Source organism: Cebus imitator, unplaced genomic scaffold (genome assembly GCF_001604975.1).
Source record: "Cebus imitator isolate Cc_AM_T3 unplaced genomic scaffold, Cebus_imitator-1.0 Scaffold107, whole genome shotgun sequence".
In the NCBI taxonomy this organism is placed as follows: Eukaryota; Metazoa; Chordata; class Mammalia; order Primates; family Cebidae; genus Cebus; species Cebus imitator.
Genome location: NW_016107422.1, coordinates 5,808,237 through 5,834,492, shown reverse-complemented (window position 1 = coordinate 5,834,492; position 26,256 = coordinate 5,808,237). Strand labels below are relative to the sequence as shown.

At 49.5% G+C, this 26,256-nt stretch overlaps 2 protein-coding genes across 4 annotated transcripts in view; one reads left to right on the top strand and one right to left on the bottom strand.

The window, feature by feature from the left end:
• The window catches only part of LOC108310758, a 47,017-nt gene extending 30,815 nt beyond the window's left edge, over positions 1–16,202 (bottom strand). For all 3 annotated transcript variants that reach the window (XR_005201737.1, XM_037741786.1, XM_037741785.1), the window contains exon 1: positions 15,603–16,202. Coding sequence is in view for 2 of the 3 variants with exons in the window: in XM_037741786.1 (XP_037597714.1) it covers positions 15,603–16,191 (589 nt within the window). In the remaining variant the exon portion in view is untranslated. The remainder of the gene's footprint in view (positions 1–15,602) is intronic.
• DOCK1 (dedicator of cytokinesis 1) overlaps positions 16,202–26,256 on the top strand; it is a 541,550-nt gene continuing 531,495 nt past the window's right edge. The window contains 1 exon segment of the mRNA XM_017537892.2: positions 16,202–16,319. Coding sequence (XP_017393381.1) covers positions 16,274–16,319 — 46 coding nt within the window. The 5' untranslated portion in view covers positions 16,202–16,273.

The window sequence follows — 26,256 nt, the reverse complement described above, 5'->3', positions numbered from 1 at the left end:
AGGGCTGTGAAGAGGACAGGTTCATGGATGAAGGGGCTTCTGGGCTGGCGAATAGAGTTCTATTTCTTATTCCTTAGCTTGAAGGTATTTGTCCTATAATAATTCACTAAGCCATACATTTGATTTGTGAAGTTTGCTGGATTTGTGATTTATTTTTACAATAAAAAGATTTAAAAGAAAAACAAAAGCAAAAATTTACTCCATGAGAACAACTTTGTTTTTGAAAGCTGAAACCTAATTTGTCTTATGTTCTTTTCTAGAGTTTTTAACGTAACTATTTCTATAAAACAAAACCTCTCTAGAAACCTGTACAGTATCTCATATCAGAATGAACACACAATTATCTACTTGCTGAGTTTCACAGGGCTCTGTGTGGCCATTCCAGTCTGCAGAATAGAGAAATTTACCCACATACCTCTTTCTCTTAGAACAGGATTAAGTCATGTTTCTTCCATAGAACAAAAATGTACTTCTCCATTTTCTGCTTGAGACTGACAGAGACAGACTGAGATTCTTCGGTTTCCTTAGAAAAGTAAAGCTCAGCTTGGTAACCTAAGGTCATCTACGCTGGGTTGGACTCGAGATAGCCAAGGGCTCCCTGGCTCAAGTTGATGAATGAGTCTACGCAGGTTTGAGCATAACTGTGCCCTCTGAGAGGTCTTGGCTCCGCGTGAGCCCTCCTGCCATGCCGTTGGGCTGGATACTTCCATTTGCACCTTGTTTAAGAGCTCCCAGTGCCAGTAATTTAGCAAACAGACACCAGGGACCTCCAAAGATGTTAGGCTTGAACTCTGACTCCCCAGACCCACTAGTGAGGTTAAAAACAGCCCCTCATTTCTCATGGACAAGGAAATCAACAGAAATATAAGATGAAGGTTTGCTTTTTTGAAGTCAACAGCACTTTCTGCATTTGTGCTAACCTAACCTGACCCAAATGAGTACTACTGGTGGTGTCTGCCTATGTAAATTTCCCTGCCAGTGTGACCCTTTCCCAGCTGCAGTGAATCTCACAGTGAACTTAAAAAATAGCAGGAATCACTAATCTGGTCACTGGAAAATGGAACTACAACTTTAAGACATACCTGAGAAAGGTCAGGGTGCTGTGAGTGGAACCCAGGCCTTCTGCCTTCCCAGAGCCCCAGCCTGCAGCACCAGCCTACACAGCAGAGGCTTTCAATACATGATAATGCATAATAGATACTCTATGGCACGTATCATAAATGGATATTTATGTACATATATCAACGATAGTCCGTAATGTAAAGGTGTGGGCTCTGCCCTGGAGGGTGGGGTGTCTAGTTGTGCTGATGAGCCTCCCACACAGGCAGTAACGAAGAAGCAACTGAACACTGAGTTACCTCACCTACCCCTTGCCCGCTGTTCCAAGCACCTCCTGTCGGCCCTGCCACTCTCAGCGCTCCCACAGCCCTTCTGATCCCAGGACATGCCAGCCTCATTACTGCCTTTGCATTTGCTGTTCCCTCAGCTCTAAATGCTCTCAAAACACAGTACACACATGACACACACCACACACATGACACACACCACCCAGGTTTTGCAATCCTCCTCTTTGTCATGATTCAGGGCTCAGCTCAAATGCCATCACCTCCCAGAGGCTTTCCTGAAAGCCCCCAGCTACAGCAGGCACACACACACACACGTACACATACCACACCACACACATATACCACACACACCATACACCATGTCACACACTACAACATTCACACACACACACCACATGCCATATACCACATACAACATACATTCACACACTACACACACATGCACACATACACACCATACCACACCACACACATACACCACATACATCATACACCATGCCACACACTACAACACTCACACACACACACATGCACACACACACGTGATACACATATACCATACCACACACATACACACCACACATTACATTTACATACACACAGATGCACACACACATGCCACACACATACACCACATGCACCATACACCACACACCACATACATTCACACACACACACATGCACACACACCACACACCATACATCACACAAAACATACACACACACACACACGCCACACCACCCACATACACCATACATCATACCACACACAACACACACATACATGCATACACACGCACCATACCACACACACCATACACATCACACATTACAACATTCACACACACACAGATGCACACACACACACCACACATACATACTACACAATACATATACACCACGTGCACCATACACCAACACAACACACAACATTCACACACACACCACACATGCCATACACAATGTTCACACACAGCACACACATGCACACAATCACATACCACACAACATATACCATACCACACACACCACATATACATGAACATACCACACCACACATTTACACATACCCCAGATGCTACAACACATACCACACACCATACACCACAACAAACACCATAAACACATGCCACACAAACACACACACACGACCAGATACCACTCACACTATAGGCAAAAACGTACACACACGCTACACACCATACACACACATACATACCACACACACACCACATGCCCTTCACCAGACTACATACTCATCATGCACAACATACACCATATTCCACCATACACATAACGCACCCACCACACATATACATACCACACAACCACATACCACTCACATCACACAAAAAACATACACATCACACTCCCATATGCCATAACACACACACACGTACACATCCTTACACACACACCATACACACATAAACATACATATCATGCACACCCCATATCACTCACCATAACACACACACCACACACCAAATGCATCACACATGCCATACACACATACATACATACCACACCATCACACACAACACACACACACCACATAAACATACACATACACAACACACTACATACACAACACACACACATCATACACCACATACCACTCACCCACACGCACACACCACAGAGACACACTATAACATGCACCACACACACCCCACAACATACCACTCAGCACACAAGACACCATAACACACACACACCCCCCACACATACATACACACCATGCACACACACAAACCTAACACACGCACACACACGAGATTTTCCCTATAATGCAGTTTCATTTTCTCCTTGGCATTTACCAGCTGCCAAGATCTGGCTGATCTGTTTGTTCACTGGTTTATTTCCTGTCCCCCACTGGAGGACAAGTGCCCTCAGAGCAGGCATCCCTCCATTGCCATATTCTGAACCTCTGGAGTACCCTAGATTCCAAGAGGTATTTAGGGAACCAGGAGTTGTAGGGAGGCCCCTGACCTTCGCGGTCACCATCCCGTTCCCATCCTCAAGTCCTCACCATCTCCCTTTACAAATTCCAGAACCGGGGTCTTGTGCTGAGCAGCAAAACTCAGGGATGGGGTTCCTTTTGCCCAGTTCTCATCAGTCTGGGGGACCTCTCTTCCCCTCCCTGATTTAGCAAACACCATCCCTTTGTACGTTCTACCAGACACTGGCCTCTGTCTTTCCCAATGTCATAGCTTAGTGTCTCCACATGAGATGGGAAACCTTGTTGACAGGTGCTTTGAGAGCATGTGCTGAAGAAAAGGGCAGGGAGGAAGCAGGAGGCCAGGATGCCAGCGCAAGAAGTGGTGTCCCTGGAGACAGAACAGCCTCCCCTGATCCTGGAGACCCCTGGAGCAGGAAAAGCCCCACCGAGCTGTCCCACCTGCATGCAAGAAGTCGGTTTTTAGTGCCTCTGTGCTCATCAATGGCCTCAGCCTGGGGTGGGTGGAGCCGAGCTCCCATCCAGCCAGGGCAAGATCTGCCAAGGGGGACAGCCAATGCTCACTGTGGCTGGGGATGCTGCCCTGGCAGGGAGTTACCTGGGCAGGCTACACACGGGCTTCCACCTGTATGTTTTTAGGTTCATACAAACGCCCAAAGGCCTGTGGACATCAAGCATCCTCTGCTTCCTGCTGAGAAAGCCCCTGGGGAGGAAGAAATACTGAGGGGGCAGCTCTGCCCCAGTGAAGCCCAGAGAAATCTGCAGCCCAAATCAGTATCTCAAATCTCACGCATTAGAAGCCAGTGTTCAATAAATGTTAGTTCCCAGCTACAGGCGTGCATGCTACAGCAGGGAATGAAGAGGCCTGGGCTCCCCACCTGCTCTCCCAACCCAAAGCCAACACTGAGGGCTCGACAGCTTTGTCCGCTCAGCTACCCATGGGGTGCTCAGCCCAGAGAACAGGATCGAGGGGACCCCTTTTCCCTGCAGCGCCTCTGCTCTGCAACAGACTATTTTACAAGCAGCAGGAGAGCCCGGAGCTATAGATTTTATAGCCTTAGGAAGTTCCATTCAAGTGGTGCTGTTCTCACAGCATTTCTTCATTACTATTTTTACTTGTGAAAAGAAAATCAAGCATGCCTAAAATACACCAAGAGCACCTGTTTCATAAACCTGTTTTATTCCACTGACTAAAAAAAAAAAAAAGAATGAACTTCAGAAAATGAAGAACCCTTTTAAAATCTGGATTCATCCGGAATAGGAATTCTACACATCATGCAATTATTAGACAACTTAAATAGTTTGAAGTTCTAATTTTTATAACATTATCACAATCTGGTATGTGTCACAGGTCAACCCTGGAAGACATTCATGGGTCCACCTGGGGGTGGGGCAGGGGTCCTCATAACACAGAGAGTTCAAGTGGAGTGCGGCAGATGCTGAAAGAATTCCTTCCAAAGCCTGCCCCAGAGGGAGTCTGACGCAATGGGAGGGCCTGACCTCTTACCTGCAGCCATGTCAAGAGAGGCAGCCAGGAGGGCCCAGGCACTGTTTTGTTCAAGGTTTATCTCCCTGTATCCAGAGATCTGAGACTGCGCTGGGGTCCAGCATGTGCCTGGCCCTCTCTTGGTCCCTACCATGGCCGAACCCTTAGATGCAGGCAGCCCCCAGCCCTGCTGCCTTGGCCATGTGCTCCTTATCTGATTGGAACCCCTCCCTTCATGGTCTTGCCCCTCCAATCCAGCAGAACACACTTTCTAGCACATGGCTTTGTCAAGCGTGCCACCTTCTGCTTAAAACTCTCTCCTGGCTCTGCCTGCTCCTAAGCAGAATCCAGATATGTTAGCCTGGCTGCCAGACCCTTCAGGGTGGATGCTTCCACGCCGACCCTGTGAATGGTCCTCTCTAGAGACTGCAGGTACATGTTGTGAGCATGCACACGTGTATGCACACACGTGTACACACGCTCATGCATGCACACACGCACAGCTTCCTACTGCCAGTCTGTGCCTGTGCTGTTCTTTGCTGTTTCTTCCTCCCCACAGGTGCTTTTTCTTCTCTGCTCTTTCATTCATTAGTTCTGCAACCCCATTACTGCTGCAGGGCTGAGCCTCTATAGACCCCTACCCTGAAAACTCCTCCCATGTCCCCTTGAGGGAATGTGTTCTCTTTCTGGGTCCACGAGGAGGCGTAGTTCCAAGGGCAAGAACTTCCCAGCACCATGCTCCCCTCCCATCTCTCTCCATCTGGGAGATTTAATGGTCTCTTTTAATTTTCGTTGCCTCGGGAAGTATCAAAAGTCAATCACTCCAGCGGAAGTTCTTAGGAACTCCTTTCATTGGCCAGAGGAACTTGGGGGGGTGGGGATTTCTCCCAGGATGAATTCCCCTGCTCCTTCACCCACGCAGGATTTCCAGCTCTCTGGAATCCGCCCCCCACCACGTAGTGGGAGCCCTCTTTCCCCTCCTGGTTTTCCCACTTTGGGAACCCTTCTCACTCAGTGTGAGAGTGGCTTTTCTTTCTCTTACTCAGTGTGAGAGCTAGCTGTTCCTTTTTCTCTCCTCCTTTTTCTCTCTCTACCTAAATAAATCACTTGCTCCGAACTTTTACTTTACAAGCACACTGTGCTGTGGTCTCCTCTCCCATTCTTGATAGAGTGACAGACTAAGAACCTGGAGAAACATCCTCTCAGGGGAGCTGAGGAGGGTCCCCTGAACCCCAACACCTTCTCTGCTCCACAGCCCTGCCTATCTTTGGGGCAAGAGCCCTGCAGACAGCATAGTGTCTGCAGTATGGGACAGGAGAGGGTCTGAAGGGTGCACATGAATGAGCACTTCTTTCTGTGGGTAGTCAGGCCTTTAGTCTTCGTTATCTTCAATTTGTGGCAAGTTATACTGGTACTCCTTTCTAAAAACAACTTATTTTTTTCATTTTAAGAAAAATAGTGCAAGTGATATTGGATGTGCCCAAAGTCCTTCAGGTGGTGCAACAGAGGCTGTTTTTCAGACACATGGCCCCAGCGGTATCTATTCTATCTTGCATGTAAACCTTTCCACATAGCTTTTCCTAGTCTGTTGTTTCCTCTGGACCAGTGGCTCCCGGGGGAGCAGAAACATCTCTTGGCCATCACTCTGTCCCCAAGGCCTGCGATGCCCAGCACTCAGTGCACTGTACACTCAGTTCCTCCCTGAGTGGGGCCTGGTGTGCTCCTCAGCCTCCTGCTGGGCCTAGGTGTGCATCTGGCCTGGCCCAAAAGTGACTTCCTCATTGCCTGTGGTCTGGTCCTGGCCGCTGGATGACAGCCAACCAGGGAACAGTGTGTTTACCTGCCTGCATCTGGCTGTGGTCCTGCCTCACATTCTCAGGACTCCACCACTGTCCTTAGCTCTCCTGGGTGGCTCTGCAGTTCCTGATTCAGGGCCCAGCCGTGGAACCTGGAAGACAGAGCCCACTCACGGGCTTATGAATGTACCTGAAAGTCCCTGGCATGTTCTCTTCTGGGAAAAGGTCTGGGAGAGGGTGCCCTGTGATGCTAACTTTCAGGTGGCTTGTCCAGGTTCAAAAAAAGGTTAATTGGGATTACTATGTATTCTCCACTGTCACTCAGCAGCTCCCTTACGTGGGCCAGATCAGCTGGTCCCCAGGGCAGGGGACTTGGGCTTGTATCTCTCTGTGCCATACACAGCTCCTGTAGCACCCAGAAGGGAGGCTGAGTTGCTCAAGACTCCAATTAATTCACTCCTTCCTTCCTTTCTTTGGGGTAAAGGAATCATTCATTCAACAGACATATTAACTCATTTCCTTGATTCCAGTTTCTTTCCTCCGCAGTCTGTCTTCCCCACTGCCACCAGCCGAGCTTCCTAAGGCATCCTTTCAGATTGTGCTACTCCTTGGGCTTGGCGATCTCAGCCCGCAACCCTCTGGCCCCATACCCTGCGACTCACTGTCCACCTACCCCCATCCCCCAGTCCTAGGCACTGAGCACTTTGCCATCATGGATCGTTCCTTCTGCCTGGAATGACGTGTTTCCATCACATCCACCCTTGCCCCAGAGGTCACCTCTTGGTCCACTTTCCCCACTTCCTCCAGCTGGGAGGAGTTTCTCTTTCTTCCGGACACCCTTAAGCCTGCAGTTATGTCTGAGGGGGAAAGGTGTGGGTTTGTGTGTTGGAGCCCTTTGAATGACATCTCCAGAGCCTGTCCCCAGTGTGCCTTCTAAGGTATCAGCAGAGCCTTGGGATGCATGGAAGGTCTGGCTCACAGCAAGCACTCATCCAGACTCTTTGGCGGTAACTGGGAAGCTTGGCATGTTCACAAGGACCCTCCTGGGTAAAGGAATCAGGCTCCAAAGAGGAAGCTGCCGCAACTGTGGTTTGAACCTTCAGATAGTGACAGCCAGACCCCGGAGTATGGCCAGTTTCCAGCTCTGCGGCCCCCATCTTGTCCTTAGCCTTTGGGATGGCTCTGGGTGAGGATGTATGACAGAGGGCAGCCTCGCAGCTCCTGTGCAGGGGACTGCAAAAAGTCAGCAAGGAGAAATGCCAGCCATGTTTACTGAGCACCTATGATGCACCAGTGCATTCTTTTTTGTTGAATCTTTCCAACCATCCTACAAGGCCAGGATTAGTTCAGAATTGGAAATTGAGGCTGAGATAGGTTAACCCACTCATTTAAGCTGTTATGATTAGGAGATGGCTGAACCTGGAGCCTGCTGACATCTGCTTGACCCAAGCCCTGCAATCTTACATAGTCGTGGCTTTTTTCTACTGTGAGTGCACAAACTCAGTTCAAAATATTTTTTTAGAAAAGGTCATGCGTGGCTCATATAACTGAAAAGTCCAGAGAAGAGAGTATCTCGTTCCTTCAGGTCCATCAGAAACTCTACACTTGAGTCAATGGATGGGTCCCTGAATTAAGCACTGGGCCAAGAACAATGGCATTCACTGATTGTCGGGATCTCGGTCACGAGGCAGCCCCCAGTGAGCAGTGGGGAGGGTCTGTCCTTCCCGAACTTTACGTACTGGGAGTATGGGAGGGTGGATGTATTAGCTTCCTGGAGCTTCTAGAATAGAATATCACAGACTAGGAGGCTTAAACGACAGAAATTATTTTCTCACAGTTCTGGAGGCTGGAGGTCTGAGATCAACTTGTGGGCAGGTCTGGTTTCCTCTGAGGCCTCTCTCCTTGGCTTGTAGATGGCCATCTTCGCCTCACGTGGTCTGTATGTGCGTGCAGCCCTGGTGTCTCTATGTGATTAAAAACTTCCTCTTCTTTTTCATTTGTAGAGAGAGGGTTTTACCTGGCCTCAAGTGATCCTCCCTCCTTGGCCTCCCGAAGTGCTTGGATTACAACTGTGAGTCACCATGAGCAGCCCTAAATTTCCTCTGCTTTGTAAGGCCATCAGTCAGACTGGATTAGGCCTCATAAAACGACCTCATTTTTCCTTAATGACCTCTTTCAAGGCCCTGTCTCCAAAATACAGTCATACTCTCAGGTACTGGGGATTAGGACTTTAACATATGAATTTTGGGGGGACATCATTCAGCCCGTAACAGTGGATCCCCAAAGAACAATCAGGATGATGTTACCCAAAAGAGGAGTGAGTGGGGACACACAGTCCCAGCAGAGAGCCACTGTAATTCATGGAGCTCAGAACAGTAGCAACAGTGAGTGCTCCCCACCAGAGATAGGAAGGAGCACTTCTGCCTAAGTTTAAAAGGAACCGAGAATACCACAATTTGCTGGCTAGAATAAGAGACCTCAGAGGTCATATACACCAATCCCACATGACAATCACAGCTCCCATGAAAGCACTGGCTCGGCTTTCATGGCCTCTGGCCTCTGTATTTTTCCTTATTATGTTTCTGATTTCTTTTATGTCTCTGGTCCCATAGAGTGTATTTGTAACAGTTTTCAGGCCTCTGTCTGCTAATTCCATCATCCTTGTCACTTCTGTATTTGTTTCTACTGACTTCTTCCCCTGGATGGGGGCCATATTTTCTGGCATCTTTGCAAGGCTAGTAATTTTTGATTGGATGCTAGACATTGTGATTTTACATTGTTGGGTGCTGGATTCCAATGCATTCTTTTAAACACTGCTGGACTTTGTTCCAGTACGCAGCAAGTAACTTGAGCTCAGTTTCATTTTCTTGAGCTGGCTTTTAAGTTTTATTACTTATCAGAATTGCCTTTAGTTTAAAGCTGTGATCTTTTGGAGGACTTTGCCTGATATATTGTGAGGTGTTCCCACACAGGCTGGAGGGAACATTAAGTACTCTGTGAGCTTTCTGAATTATTCCAGGCCTGGGGTACTCTGGTGTTCTTTCTGCTGCCAGCCTCATGGAGCTTTACAGCCTCCACAGATGCAGAGATCAGCATTCAGACAGAGACTCAGGGTGGCCCTTCTGCAGAACTCTGCTGTTCTCTCTTTGGGTGGGCAGCTCCCTCATCCTGGGTACTCTGACTGGCAAATTTTAGTGACTTGGGTTCTCTGAACTCCATTATCTGCTCCCACTTCCGAGTTGAGTTGAGTTTTCCTTCCTGTATGCACAGCCAAAACTCGCCTCCAGGAAGGAAGCTGGGCAACTGCAGGGTGCTCCTCATTTGTTTCCCTCCTTTCAGAGATCACAGTCCTGCACTGCCTGATGTCCAGTATCAGAAAACCATTGTTTCACCCATAGTCCTTACCTGGGTTAAGCTACCATAATTTCATTAAGTCTTCACAACACCCTAGAAGTCAGACTGTCTTAAAAATGAGGAAGCTTCGCCAGTCAGAATGGCACTTATTAAAAAGTCAAGAAACAACAGATGCTGGTGTGGCTGTGGAGAAATAGGAACTTTCACACTGTTGGTGGGAGTGTAAATTAGTTCACCCATTGTGGAAGACTGTGTGGTGATTCCTCAAGGATCTAGAACCAAAAAATACAATTTGACCCAGTAATCCCATTACTGGGTATATACTCAAAAGAATATAAATCATTTTACTATAAAGACACATGTACACATATGTTTACTGCAGCACTATTTATAATAGCAAAGACATGGGACCAACCCAAATGCTTATCAATGAAAGGCTGGATAAAGAAAATGTGGTGCATATACACCATGGAATACTATGCAGCCATGAAAAAGAATGAGATCATGTCCTCTGCAGGGACATGAATGAAACTGGAAGCCATCATCCTCAACAAACTAACACAAGAAGAGAAAACCAAACACCACATTCTCACTGATAAGTGGGAGTAGAACAATAAGAGCACATGGACATGGGTGGCGGAGGGAAAGAAAACACACCAGGGACTGTTGTGGGGTGGGGGCAAAGGGAGGGAGAGCATTAAAACAAATACCTAATGCACGTGGAGCTTAAAATCTAGATGAGGAGTTGACAGATGCAGCAAACCACCATGGTACATGCATACTGATGTAACAAACCTGCACATGCAGCACCTGTATACTGGAACTTAAAGTAAAAAAAAAAAAATTTAAAAAAAAGAGAAAAGAAAATGTAGAGTGGCTAAGTAACTGTCTCAGAGTCAGACAGCTGCCAAGGTCTTGATCACATCTGTTTGTATGAACTCTCCCTGGCACTGTCCTGGACCCCGAGGCCCAGAGGTGGGAGGTCTGAGAGCATCCAGGCTCCAGGGACAAGGCCTGGAAACCAATATCCAGGCCTCCTCCCACTTCAGAATTCTCCTGCAGACATCCTCTCCCCAGTTCCAAAGCTCATTTCTTTGTGTATACAATATGGGAAGGACTGCTTGGTCTGCATTTAGTCACCACCACATCTGCTCATAAGGCACACTGATGCAGCACACAGCATTCTCTATTTAACAGCATATTTGCTTGACGAAACTGATTGAAATTTAACACCTAAGGTCCGCCTTAATGATCTTGGAGAATGGTGAGCAGTGCACTTGGTGTGTGGAGGCAGTGTCCAGGTGATTAGTGTGAGGCCAGTCAAGGTGACTTCTCAGCTGATTTTTGATCACAAGCTCCTCCTTCCCCCACTTTAACTTTATTTTACAAAAAAATGTCAAACATGGAGAAAAATGTAGAAAGATGAAACACTCATAGACCCATGCCTAGAATGAGCAATTTTTCATCTTGTTTATTCCTATAGTATTTTAAAGTAAATAACAAACACAATGACGGTTCACTTCTAAATACTCCAGCACATGTCTCTAAAATTTATGGATCTTTACCCACCTAACCATGGTAACAACTATTATTACACTTAACAACATAAAAAAAATTTTTTTTAAATATCATTTAATACCAGCCCACAGTTCAAACCACCTCTTACCCTTGACATTTTTTACTGTTGGATAATTAAAAGCAGTTTCCAATCAAGGATAACACAATGCATTTAAATGTTATATTTCTTACATCTTTTAAAATCTACAACAGTTCTTCTCCACTGGCTCCTTCTTGCTCTATAATATCGACTATTGAAGAGACCAGACTACTACCTGAAAGAATATGCCACCTTCTGACTTTGTTTCACTCTTTCTTTTTTTTTTTGAGATGGAGTTTCACTCTTGTTGCCCAGGCTGGAATGCAATGGCATGCTCTCTGCAACCTCTGCCTCCCAGGTTCAAACCCATCTCCTGCCTCAGCCTCCTGATTGCTTGAATTACAGTTGCCTGCCACCACGCCCAGATAACTTTTGTATTTTCAGTAGAGAGGGGGGTTTCACCATGTTGGTCAGATTAGTCTCGAACTCCTGACTTCGGGTGACCTGCCCGTCTCGGCCTCGCAAAGTGCTGGGATTATAGGCGTGAGCCACCGTGCCTGGCCTGTTTCACTGTATTTCTTAATGATATTCCTCAACCTCTTCTATTTCCTGTAACTTGTTCCTCAATCTCTTCTATTTCTTATAAACTGGAAGTTGGGTCTAAAGTCTTGAATACACACTTTTGCGCTGTATGGCACTGTGCATTGTGACCACATGCCTGGTCATCCAATATCATGCCCAGATCTGCCACTGAAACCGAGAGGCAGTGGGCCTAGGCCTTGCTGGAAGACGGTGTTCCTCCCCTTTCAAAGGGCAAGCAACCTGTGGTCAGGACCCTTTTCCTGCATAAAATCTCCACATCCCTGCTCCATTCTCATCTGTCCCTCTCAACTGAGAAACATGCCCCACTGACTCACTGTGCCTCCTGGTACCTCCACCAGGCAAGATTTTGGTGAGTTTACCTCCTGAATTTGCAGTGCAAATGTATGAAATTTTTTTGAATTAAAAAAATTAAGACTGTAATTTTCAAGATTTAAAACTGTAATACTGATGATATTCTTCGTGGCTCCAAAGCAGGATTCTGTGGTATCTTGGAGGAGGGGGATCACTGCTCTGAAATCCCAGTGATGGGAAGCACTGGGCTATTGAGAGCCTCGGCATTCCTGGGCTGGCCACGCCCATATGCATGACACAGACCCAAGTCCTGCGTGATGCCTGGGAGGGCAACTGAGACCTGTGGTCCAGCCACACTGACTCAGGAGGTAAAAATACCAATGAGCCACAACCTCCAGGGCTCCGGGAATCGGAGACGAAGCCAACCCTGAGCTTATGCAACCACAGGACAGTGAGCCAGGGCCATGGGCTTGATTTAGAGCCACAAGATGAGACCACCACCCGAGCAGCCTGGGGATGCTGATGAATCTTCTCAGAGCTTCAAGGACTACTGCCACAGGTACACCTCAGCCAAACTTGGGCACATGTTGCAATCAAGAGACTGAAGCCACAATGACAAAAACCCAGCCCATGGTCCACCTGGAGTCGGTTTTGTTTGTTTTTTGAGATGGAGTCTCACTCTGTTGCCCAGGCTGGAGTGCAGCGGCGCAATCCCCGTTCACTGCAACCTTCGCCTCCTGGTTTCAAGCAATTCTCCTGCCTCAGCCTCCTGAGAAGCTAAGACTGAAGGGGTGCGCCACCACACCCAGCTAATTTTTGTATTTTTAGTGGAGACAGCATTTCTATTAAAACTCTGTTTGGACAGGCTGGCCTCGACCTCCTGACCTCAAGCGATCCGCCTGCCTCAGCCTCCCAAAATGCTAGGATTACAGGTGTGAGCCACCGTGCCTGGCCCCACTTGGAGTTTTAAAATTCTGATTTATAAATTTATTATATGACAGTCTTCCAAAAGTATGCAAATCCTGTGCTACACTTATTTATGCATTCAGCGAGTCACCTTTATCTGAGTGAAAGTGGTAACTGTTTTAGGGAATGTGAACCATGAGGTTATCAAAGAATCTGGAGGTAGGGTCAGATGAGGAAGCACGTCTGACCATCATTACGATGTCTTACACATGCAGTCACATCTCTTCCTATAATTCCAATACTGACCTGTGAGGTTCATATTACAACCCTTAGTTTATATGTAGGAATATCAGAACTCCAAGGTTTAGAAACAGAACGGCCAGAAACAGGAGGATGGCCACGTAGCCGGCCACGGCAGGGCCAGACCCTCCACGTCTACATGACTCTTAAGCTCCTGGCCATTCATTACAGTGCACCATCTCCAACGCAGAATCGCACAAACAGAATTGAAACTGGACATTAAAGAGAAGGCAAATGTCACCAAAAGCTGTTTCCCAAAAGGAATTTGCAGAATTCCAAACTCCTAGCAAGATCACTAACGCCCTTCTTCTACCTCAGCCGCCTCAATTTATGTCACTTGGCTGTTGTTCCCTATGCTTCGGCCATCTGGCCTCTCAGTGCTTTGAAGGAGTGGTGTTCCGTCCTACCCCAGGGCCTCTGCACGTGCTGTTCCTATTCCACTTCACCTAGCTGGTTTCTGCTTATCCTTAAAGTCTGGGTTTATCTTTTTTTTTTTTTTTTTTTTTTTTTTTTGAGACACAGTCTAACTCTGTCACCAGGCTGTAGTGCAGTGGTGTGACATGTTGGCTCACTACAACCCCCCCTCCCAGATTCAAGTGATTCTCCTGCCTCAGCCTCCTAGGATTACAGGCACGTGCCACCACATCTGGCTAATTTTTGTATTTTAGTAGAGATGGGGTTTCACCATGTTGGCCAGATGGTCTCAGATCTCTTGACCTCCTGATTCGCCTGCCTCGGCCTCCCAAAGTGCTGGGATTATAGGCGTGAGCCACCACACCCGGCCATCTGAGTTTATCTTATTTCCTCAAGGGGGTCCTCCCTGCTCTGGAGCAGGTCAGGCCACCATGTCCTTTATCATAGAGCATCCTACTTTTCCTGGCCAGCACCTTCACAGATGCTTCTCCTTCAAGGAGTCAGAGTCACCAGGCTGCCACTACAGCGCCTGAGGCCCTGAGGTTTCTGGTTTCCACAGAAAGCTTCAAGTGCATGCCGTGTGTGTGTGAGCCTGGCCACTTCCCCTGTGGGATTTCAGTTCCTTATCAGTAAAACAGTGCCTGTGGCTTTCCATGAAAGTGGGGTTGACTTATCAAAATGCTCAGGTCCCATGTTAGCCTCTTGAACGCAGCAGGTTCCCTCTAACCCACAAAAATTGAAAAGCTCCTCTGCCATTCCCAAATGCTTATTTCATCTGCATTCTGGGTGGCCCCTAGGGCAGGCGGTAGGCATTCTCTATCGAAGGATGGTGGCCCACCTAGCCCTTCCTACAGAGCCTGCAGGTGTCCCAGTCCTGGCCCTTCCCACACACCCTGCGGGTGTCCCACTTCTGCCATTCCGCACTGTCCCTATCCCACAGAGACGCCTTCTTTTTCTTACCTTCTTTCCTCCAATCGAAGGAGGCCCGAGACCTACTGAAGTTGTCTCTGTGTCTTGGGAGAGAAGATACTCCATTAATGTACCATGAGAGAATACATCCCCTTACTGTGCCATGAAACCAAATTTATTCCATTTAAACGGCCGCCTTCATTCGGAGGCTCTGCCCATTTCTTGGTTTTAGCCTCTCTTCTTTTCGGAAATTGCCGTAAAAATAAACAAGTGTGTTTTGCTTTAACTTTTTTCCTGGAGAAATCTGAAGCCCCTACCGTTTACTGGCATGGGAAACACCAGAGCCTGAGAAGAACGCCCACTAGGGGCGAGGATGCCGTTCCTGAGCCCCACGGGTGGCCTGGGCTTTCCTTTCCCTGCCTCCCTCTCCCCATTACTTCAGCTGATCTGAGTCCCACAGCTATTCTAGCACTAGCCTCTGCAAGCCCAGCTGGGCTGCGGTTTCGGCGGCTGCTTCCTCCTGGCCTCTCTGGAAAACTCCAGTCATTCAGCACCCAAGCAAGAGGTCACCTGTCCTGAACGCACTCCCTTGCAGCGCTGTGCCACCTCTTTCCTCCCCACTTGCGTGTCTGGCACTTACCTGTGCTGTTACCCGACGCGTCCCTTTTCCCACCTGCCAGCCGGCCGGTGCGGCGCTCCCAGCACACTCGGGCAATGGGTGGGCAGGTGCTCAGGAAATGTTTGTCGAATGAATGAATGAGCCACGTGCTCAGGACGGCCGTTTCCAGGGCCTCGGCCGGTTGGTTCTGCTCCGGGACTCTCCACCAGGGAGAAATCCGAGCTGGGGACCTCGCACCACCAGGCTCCGGCCTAAGCCCGCGCCCGGCAAGCCGCCCGTTTCCTACGCCGCGTAGAAGCCCCGGCCCGTCCCGCCCCCCAGGGCGCACCCCTCTCACGGCGTGACCGCCAGTCCCGGGAGCTCCGGGGACCCAGGAGACCCCCGCGGGGGTGCCAGGGTGCGGGGCGCGGGGCTGCGCGCGCGGGGGCCGAGGAAGGGGCGCGCCGGCGGCCGCGGGGTCCGGGCGGAGGGTCCGAGCCGAGGGCGGGAGCAGAGTCCGCGGCCGTCCCGCCTCCCGCCAGCGCTCCCGGCCTTTCCCATCCGGCCCGCGACGCTCCGCCCGCCCCGTCCCACATGACGCCGCCTCCGCCGCAAACTTTTTCCTCCCCATCCTGTCGCGGCTCGAAAGGAATGGAAAATGGCGGCCTAGACGCGGAGTTTCCTGCCCGACCCGCGGCGGCTCCAGCGGCGCCATGACGCGCTGGGTGCCCACCAAGCGCGAGGAGAAGTACGGCGTGGGTGAGCAGCGCCGCCGCCGCGCCTCTCGCCCCAAGCCCGGGCTCCGGAAGGGGGGGCGGGAGCTCCGGGCGCCTGTTGCCGCCGCCCCGAGCGGCCGCCGGGCCGGGGAGAGGCGCTTCCGCCCTCGCCCGCGCTGCCGCCGCCCCGCGCGCAGTGCCTGGCGCCCCCGGCCGCCCCGATTCGAGCCCCCGGCGGCGCCCGCTCCACGCCCTGGGATCAGGGCCCCGGACACACGGGGTGGGGTGGGAATGGGGGCGGGCGCGTCCCTCCCCAGGGGATCCCCTCCGACGCCCGCTCCTCAGGACCCCCGCGGCGGAGCCCCCTGAGCGGCCCCGACTCCCCGGCCCCGGCCGCTGCCACCGGCGCGTCTGGGCCCGGCAGGGAAGCCTGGGGATCACTGCTCCTGCGTCTTGGATGAACTTGCGTCCCGCGTCCGGGCACCGGGTGGGCGGGCTCAGGTCGGCGCGGTCTGAGCGGAGAATTCCGCCCTTTCCCGGCGGGGAGGAGCGCGCGGGACCCGGGCGGCCGGCGCCCCGAGCCCCTCGGCCGTCTTGCGGGGGACCGTGTGGGACCTCGCAGAGAAGGCGAGCGGCCAAGCGCCCCGGCGGCCCCGGGCCCGGAGACCCGTCCCGGAGAGCGGGGGCCTTGTTTTTCGCTCCTCGGCTCTTTGTCACTTCCGAGGGGGTTGGAGGGAGTCGGCTTGCAAGTTTACATTTCGGACCCAAGTGTGCATTCCAGAGAGGGAGGTTTTCCCTTGTGGTGGAACAGAGGGACCCTTCCTCCGGGGACGCGCATCCCGCGCCCCGGGGACCCGCCGCCGAGGCCCGTGGACGCCCACCTCCTCCGGACCTGCGTGCCTGGTCTGTGGCCCGGCAGTGGCTGCTGCCCTGCTCTCCGGGGTCCGGCATCTTTCTAGCTGGTTTTCAGGCTTGCTTTCCCTGTCCCACAATCCACAGGCGTCCTTGACCTCCTGCCTCCTCCAGGCCACTCGGCCAGACTGGGAAAATCTTTGGTGGTCTAGCCTCCCGCAGCCCAGGCTGAGTCCTTCTAGGACACCGTCTCAGCAGAAGCCCTGCGCCCATTCTGTGCCTGGCCCGTGCTGGGCCTGCATTGGCAACGACAGTGACTTTCCCGCCCCTCTGCTGATGTGGTTCGAATCCTGGCCCTCTGACTTTTGGGAAGCCTCCTGGCTGCTCCTGTCCCCGGGGCGCTGTCCTTTCTGTGAACAGTCGCTTCTCACGGCTAAGTGTCAGTGACTTAAAATGGGCCCTGACCGAGGAGCTGGCTGGACAGTGGCCATGGGGACAGTCCTGGGACAGCCCTGAGTCCCACCAGGCCTGCGTTTGGCTTGTTCCATGTGCAAGGAGGCATAGGTGGCCTCCTTGTTTCAGGACCATTATGGCTGAGCTTCCTCCCCATCGCCCTATTTTGCAGATGAGATAATGGAGGCTCAGACACATTCACAGAAGTTCAGGAGAGCTCGTCTGTCTGACTGCAGACTCAGGGTGTAACCGGCACCCTGTGCACAACTGAATGGATTCATTCTGGGGCACTTGGCACCTGCCTTCAGTCTGCATCGGGGGAGGGAGGTTTGGGGTGGAGATTCCAGCCGAGAATACTTGGGGTGTGGCAACTGTGGGGGTCCCTGTGGTGGAGAGCCTCCCGGGGGAGTGTGTAGAGGAGAGAGCTGAGGACTGACTCCCAGGGAACCTAGCACCAGCACGCAGACAGGGAGGAGGAGCTGGACAGGTGGGAGAGGCAGGAGGCTGGCGGAGGAGCAGGCATCCCATGACCCTGGCCTGCTGGGGAAGCAACTCAAATGCCCATGGCCAGGGTGCAGGGGTGGCCATTGGCGTGCAGTGGGGGCTGTGAGGGTGCAGTAGGGGCCATCGGGGTGCAGTGGGGGCTATGAGGGTGCAGTGGGGGCCTTCAGGGGTGCGGTAGGGACCATCACTGCTCCCATTCTACAAAGGCAAGGAAGAGGTGGATTGCTTGCCTGAGCTCACATCACTAGTAAGTGGTGCCTCCTGAATGTGAAGCGTGACCACCCTGGGTTCAGCTGCCACGATGTCCTATCCTTGCCTGCAGATGGGGATGGCTTCTCTCTGGGACATCACATTTTAAAGGAGACCTTTTTCCTCTTCGTCTGCTCCCAGGGTGACCTGGATGGTGTCAGTGAGGATCCTGTAGTGTAGCCGGATGGTCTACCAAAAGGAGAGCAGGATCTCCTTGAGGAGGGGGCTGTGAGCCCTTAAGTCTCATACCTTCCAGAAGCTTCACCAGCACTCATGGTAGTGACTTCTAACATCACATGTTTTGCTAATACTTTGGTTTTAAGAAAACTCCATGCTCAATTAAGAAAAAGTAAATTTTAAAAACCTAAAAAAAGAAAACTTTGTGTTGGAAAATTTTGAAAGGCAAAAAGTATCTGGGATGGTTTTGCCAGGAAATTCTAGGAAAGATGTGAACAGTTGATGGTAGAGGAGAAAGAGACTGCTCTGCTTCCCCTTGCTGGGTGGAGATGACAGCTTGCTGAGTAGACCTTAGTGAGACAGCATCACTCCAGCAGCATCCAGAGGTACTTTAATCAGAGTCCCCCATCAGGGAGGGCGGGAGGGGAGCTGAGCATGAGTGCATTGGGGCCATTCCAGGCTTCCCACTTGTCTGGAAGTGTGCAGTGAGATTTTAGTGGTTCTCACGGAGGGTGCTGATTGGGAAGGATGTAGGTGCTGGGATATAGGGATTTATTTCCATTAGGTGATTGGCTGTTTCCACCTAAGGGAAAATTACTGGAGAACCCCACCCCCATACCAACGTTGCCCAGCGTTTTTTCGGAGCCTAACAACAGGGCTGTGTTTCCCTGGAGGCACTCTGGTGGCTCTGTGGGTGGACCACACTTCCACTTCGGCCACTTGGCCCATGAATGAATCACGAGGGGATAGAAAATGATAAAACTCCATCTCATTTGGAAACATGAATCACAGCCCATTGTTTGCAAGAACTTGGAATCTGTTCGAAGCATTGTTTGTAAATGAGACACTTCAGTCGTATATTTACTTTGTAAAATTGGGAAAGAAGTAAACAGCTGATCGGAGGCCCCTTCAGCAAAGGCAGGAAATGCTGGTTCCTCCTGATTCATTCCACTGAGGGCTGCCTGTGAAATTTACCAGCCCATGTTTCCCCCTTGGCCTGAGTTGGTAGGTCATGTTTAGGGGCCTTTCTTATTAACACCAGCATAAACCTTGACTTAGCTGTGACACTGGCCAGATGATCTTTTCCCACACAACCTAGTGGGCAGTCTTATGTCCCATGCCAATAAAATTATGTTCCTATGGGTCCTGTTCCTAAGATTAGGTGAAAGATGCAGCATGTTCTAGAATCACACATGAGGATCAAGTGCTCACTCACATCTCAACGATGGTGTTGAAAGCAGAATAATGGTCCCAAAAAAGGTCCATGCCCTAATCCCCAGACTCTGTATTTGATATGTTACATGGCAAAAGGGACTTTGCAGATGTGATTAAGGTTACCTGGAGTTGGGAGATGATTATTCTGGACCATCCACATGGGCACAGGGAACTTTGGCTGCTTATGAAACAGGCATTCAGAAGAGATTCCAAGCCTGTGTTTGGAGGCACAGTTGCTGGCCCTGTGATGTAGTGGCTCACTTGCAAGGACCAGAGAGAGGCCTCAGGGAACTATGGGAGGCCCCTAGCTAATGACCAGCAGGGGAACCTTAGTCCTGCAATCACAAAGAATTGGATTCTGCCAATACCATGAATGAGCTTGGAAACAGATTTCCTCCCAGGGTCTCCCGCTAAGAGCTCAGCCAGCCAACACCTTGATTTTGAGATCCTGAGCCGCTGGGCATCTGGGCTGTGGAACTGAGATAATAAATTTGTGTGGTTTTAAGCTGCTTAGATTGTGGTAATTGTTATGGCAACAGTGGAAAACCAGTACAGATGATGGGAGAGAAGTTTGCAGGTGAGGCTCTCTGCCCTGTTGAGATTGGTTACTAAGGTCATCGAAGGTAATGAACCCAAGTGTGCTCCTCACTTTGGCTACTTCCAGGCACAGCTCTCAAATGGGATGGGGCATTGGCGCTACAGACGTGTAACCTGGCTTTTATTCGTAACGGGACCCTTGAGCAAATTACTCAGACTTTCTCAGCCTGGTTTTTGTATCTGTGAAGTGGAACTAAGCCTGCTTGCTGCCAAGTTGTGAGGACTCGCTGAGACGATGTTGGCAGAGAATTTAGCACTGTGTTCAGGATATGCCAAGCACTCAATGAAGCGTTGCTTTTATTAACTTTTTTATTTAATAAAGCACAAGGTTTAGAAACGTAGTGATAAGTGACTTCCTGTGTGCATTTAACAGGTTGCCAGAAAAATACTTTTCTTCAAAAGTTGATTTCTTGATGATGTTTTAGTTTCTAATTGTGGCAGAAGTCACATTTGCTCAGTTTGGGGAGCCTGGCTTGTATGCGTTCACATTAGCTCTGAGCAATGATAATTGCTAGGAATTGTGTAATCGCCAAATAAATTTGGGATCGTGGGAGTTGAAGAGAGATCTTTTTCGTTATCCAGAATAGCAAGCAAGCTGCTACTTTGGGGAAGAAAAATTAGATTTGATCATAAGTAAATAGAAATGCAGATATTTTCATTCACTGGAGTTATGGCAAAACCAAATCAGGGTATATTATATTTCTACAAATCTGATTTTACTTTGGAAACATAAAAAATTTAAATATGGTTCTGTGCCATTGTTTGCCTAGTATACCAGACATCTAATCACGATTGTCTTAGTGTATGTCAGTAGTTCTGTCTCTTGTTTTTTTATCACCTCTGTGGATGCAGCTAGTGGAATGGGGAGCAAGAAACAGGCCACGTGGTATCCTTTGCTGGGTGTGGCACTGACGCCCCAGGGCCTGTGCTGTGGCGAGTGCATGCTTGTATGCTGTCCCCTCTCTTCTTCCCTCCCTCCTTTTCCCTTTTTTCTTTCCTTCTTTTCAATCTGTACTTTGTATTTTCAGATGTTTGCATTAAACTTTGTATTTTCAGAAATTCTAGCTACATGCAGTTGTAAAATATAATTCAGGGAGATCATGAATAGCCATTACTAGTTTCTGCTAATGTTACATCTTGTAAAGGGGCAGTGTGGCATCACAGCTGGGATATTGACATCGTCAGTGAAGGCACAGAACATTTCCGGCACCCCAAGCACACCTCAGTTGTCCTTGTGTAGCCACGCCTCCCTTCCTCCGTGGCTTTCTCCCCTCATCCTGGCCACCATTTACCTGTTCCATGTCTCTATAATGTTGTCATTTAAAGCGTGTTCCATTAATGAAATTGCACAGGAGGCAAGCTTTTGGGATTGGCTTCTTTCACTCAGTATCTCTCTCTGGATATTCACCAGGCTGTCGCTTCTGTCCGGGTTGTTCCTTTTCATTGCTGAGTATCCTTTCATGGTCTGGATATGCCCAGATTAACTGTTCACCTGTTGAAGGACACCTGGGTTTGGCTGTGGTGAATATAGCCGCTGTCAACATTCATGTACAGGTTTTAGTGTGAGCCTAAGTCTTCATTTTCCCAGCTAAATGCCCAGGAGTGCAGAGGCTGAGCTGTCTGATGGTTGGATGTGTAGCTTCTCAAGAAACTGCCAAACTTTTCTGGAGTAGCTGTGCTGGTTCACATTCCCACCAGCAGCCCATATGTGATTGTAGATTTCTCGGGATCCTTGCCGTCATTTGTCACTGTCTGTGTTGCTTGTGTAGGTGTGTAGTTGTCTCTCATGGTGTTTGGAGTTTGCATTAGCCTTGGTTTCATTTGGGAGCCGGCACGCAGATTCTGTGCTGCTGCAGTACAGGAGAAGGCGGCTGAGCCAGGGGGTGCTGGTGGGGGTGCTGATGGGGGCGCGGTCTGAGCAGGCCCACTGAGCTGTGAAATTGTCGAGTGTGTTCAGGGAAGGACTTTGATCCAGTTTGAAGAGACATCATGGAGTGGAAGGCTGACCTGAAGGGCCGCATCCAGCAGGGTGGAGACCACACCCCAGGCGGTTGCTTGTCAAGATGGTCACTTTTCAAACCCTCAGGGTATCCAGAAGGCCTTCAGGGAGGAAATGAGCAGGCAACCCAAGGAGGGGTCAGAGTTTGAGTTTTAGCCCTGACAAGGCCACTTTTCATGCATGTGACCCAGGGTGAGTATTTGGACCTCTTGCAGCCTGGTTTCCCGTTTTTAAGCAGCAATGTTTGTGGACTGTGTCTCACTGAGGTTGGGCTGATGGAAGTTCACCAGAACTAATGTACCTTAAGGCAGTTTGGAAACATTGTTATGCAAAAGGTGCATTTGCCATCAGCCACTGTTCTTAAATTTGCTTTCATTGGTATGATGGAAGTGCTTTGGGGCTAACAGTGAAATCTCAGCCTGGAATTTGTGTATTAGTTGGCTGGAGCTACCCTAACAAAGGACCACAAGGCTGGTGGCTTAAACAACAGGACCTGTGTTTTCACAATTCTGCAGTGCTGGAATCAAGGTGTTTTGGCGGTTGGTTTCTTCTGAGCCCTCTCTCCTTTGGTTACAGACAGCTATCTCCTCCCTGTCTTCTGACAGTCTTCCTTCTCTGTGTGTCAGAGTCCTCCTTTCCTTTTGTAAGAACACTAGGGCCGGGGATGCAGTGGCTCATGCCTGTAACTCCAGCACTTTGGGAAGCCGAGATGTGTGGAAAACCTGAGGTCAGGAGTTCAAGACTACCTTGGCCAATATGGTGAAACCAATCTCTACTAAAAATACAAAAAGTTAGTTGGGCATGCATGGTGGCACATGCCTGTAATCCCAGCTACTTGGGAGGCTGAGGCAGGAGAATCACTTGAACCCGGAAGGCAGAGGTTGCTGAGAGCCAAGATTGCGCTATTGCACAAGCAACAAGAGCCTGAGCAACAAGAAAGAAACTTGAGCTCAAAAGAAAAAAAAAAGGAAGGACCCTAGTCCTATTGGATTAGGGCCCACCCTAAACGCCACACTTTAACTTAGTCACCTCTTTAAATACTCTGGCTCCAAATACAGTCACATTTCCAGGATGCTGACTTTCTGAGGTTAGAATGCTGACATATGGATTTAGAGGAACACAATGTGGCCCATAACGGTGTGATTTTGGTAACATAAGACCTTTCATCTACAATTTCCCTCTATTTTTAGCGGCCTTTGAATTTTTTTTTTTTCTCTGCAAGTCTGTGTGGGTCCCTGGTGCTACTGGACTCCAGGGAGGTGAGGGGCAGAGCTTTCTGATGGACTCTGATTTGTTTCTGTATACAGACCTGGAAATTCCTTGCAATCAAATTAGTGACAGAACAATGCAATCAGGTAGTTTGGGACCAAACAGCAGCTCCAGAGAAGCCCTTTAAGTATGATCATTCTCCTGTGAGCATGGCCCAGGATCTTCGAGCTCAAACTGCCTGGGCATCAGCTGCATTTAGCATTAGGATATTCACACATCCTGCTTGGGTTTATTTCCAGTTTTTTACCATTTATGTTTTTGTCAGGTGAGTAGGGTGGCCTGCCTCACACTGGCTCTGGTACCCCAGTTGGGCAGCGATGGCGAAGCCTTTGCACACTTAGTGTCCCAGGACTGCCCCGCACAACTCCAGGGGCACTGTTCTTTTCCACAGCCCGCCAGCCTGCCTTCCCTTCCTCAGTCATACCATGCACTGCCCTCAGTGGCCCTGGGCAGTCAGAAAAGCGCTTTAGTATCAGGAGCTAATGGGGCAAGGGGAGGGGGCTTGGCTTGTGACAAGTAAATGACACCGGGCTTCTTGATGATCACTGACAGCCTCAGTTTTGGCCTGGCACTCTGCAGTTATCCACCTGCTCACATCCACACAGGCACTCCCTGTCTTCAAAAGGCAGATGGTTTCGCCCCAGACAGATGCCTGTCAGCTTGTTAAATTTTTATTTGGGTGCCTTGAGGAGAAACAGGTGCTTTCTCTTGGCATATAGCGTGTGCTATCAAAACAGCTCAGGTTAGGGGTCTTAGAGATCTGTCTCTGAATATCAGCCTTGTGTGTTATTAGGCGTGTGACCTTGGGGGTTATTTACCTTAAGTCGGAGTCTCTTCTTTGTAAAACTGGTGATAACACCAACCTCTTTGGGCAGTTCTGAGGAGAAAGAGATAACCTAGCACAAACCGGGCCCCTGGTCTGTGCTTGATAATGTTAGTTTCTTTCATCCTTTATTGATTGCTTTGTAAGTGGAAGTCTGTGTTGCCTGGCACTGAATCTCTAGCCTAATGCAGGCTGTCCCCAGCCCTGCCACGTGGGCCCCATTGCTTCTGGAGCACCTGCCTGTTGCAAAGTACCATTTGGAATTTTAATGTTAAGTCTGAGGTTAGACCAGGGACTGTAGTTCTTATTGATTGCTGGGGGGTCCTGAAGGGACAGGATGAAGGCAGATCTCTAAGTTTCTCATCAGAAAAATGTTACCTTGACTCTTTATGTAGTTACAGTTGCTGTATAGACTTAGGATTTGCTGCTGCATCACCAGAGGATTGTGATGCAAAACTTATATGCCATCTTGAGTGATTTGTTTTACTTTTAAATTTTATTTATTTATTTTGAGATGGAATTTTGCTCTTCTTGCCCAGGCTGGAGTACAATGGTGCGATCTTGGCTCACTGAAACCTCTGCCCCCTCAGTTCAAATGATTCTCCTTACTCAGCCTGCTGAGTAGCTGGAACCTACAGGCATGCACCACCACGCCTGGCTAATTTTTGTATTTTTAGTACACGTGGGGTTTCACCATGTTGGCCAGGCTGGTCTCGAACTCTTGACCTCAGGTGATCCACCCGCCTTGGCCTCCCAAAGTGCTGGGATTCTAGGCATGAGCCACCATGCCCTGCTATTTTATTTTATTCATTTATTTTTATAGACAGGATTTTGCTCTACTGGCCAGACTGGAGTGCAGTGATGTGATCATAGCTCACTGCAACCTTGAACTCCCAAGCTCAAGTGTTCCTCCCACCCTGGCCTTCTGAGTAGCTGGGACTACGGACCTAGCTAATTAAAAAAAAATTTTTTTAGAGATTTGGGAGGGTCTTATTATGTTGCCCTGGCCTCAAACTCTTGACCAAAGTGCAGGGATTAGAGTTGTGAGATGCCACACCCAGGGGAATGATTTAACTTAATTGGTTACACTAGGTAAACTTATATTCTATAAATGTAACAGTCATGATTTCCTTTCTGACTAGGGTTAGCTAGCCACTGTAACAAACAGCCCCAACATTTTACTGGCTTCATACAGTACAAGCTTGTTTTTCATTTGTGTCCACATGGGCGGTGTGGAGGGTGAACAGGGCCTCTGCTCCCAGCCATTCAGGGACCCTGGCTCCTTCTTCCCTGCCAGTCTGCCCTCCACAAGGCTCCTGTGCTCCCTGCTGTTCAGCCTGTGGTTGGGGAAAGAAAGAGATGAAGATGTCGCATAGATGTTCTTCCTGGCCCGGCCGGAGGTGGTGCACATCCCTTCTCACTTTTTCTTGTCCTGACCTGAGTCTCTCTGGTAAGACCTACAGCAAGTGGGGTGGGAAATGCAGACTGACTATGTGCCTTGCAGGAAGAGGAGAATGTGGATTCAGTGGTCTCCTCCACATGTTTCTATTCACGCTTATCTTCCATGACCAGGAAGAGTGTTAGTCTGGATGTTTCAGCTTTATTGGTATTGAGCACAGAGGTTGTACATCCTCAGGACTTTCACCCTGGAAGTCACTTGGCATAACAGATGTTCATGTCCCTATAAAGACTCGAGAAGTGATGCCAAGGACAGACACTACCTTTTTCCTTGGGCTGTATTTTGCTACTTACGTCCTATAGATTTCAGGATATTCTTCAGGGTGTACGAAACCCAAGAGCAATGCTACCTTCTCAATGTGTCTTTTTTTTTTTTTTTTTTTT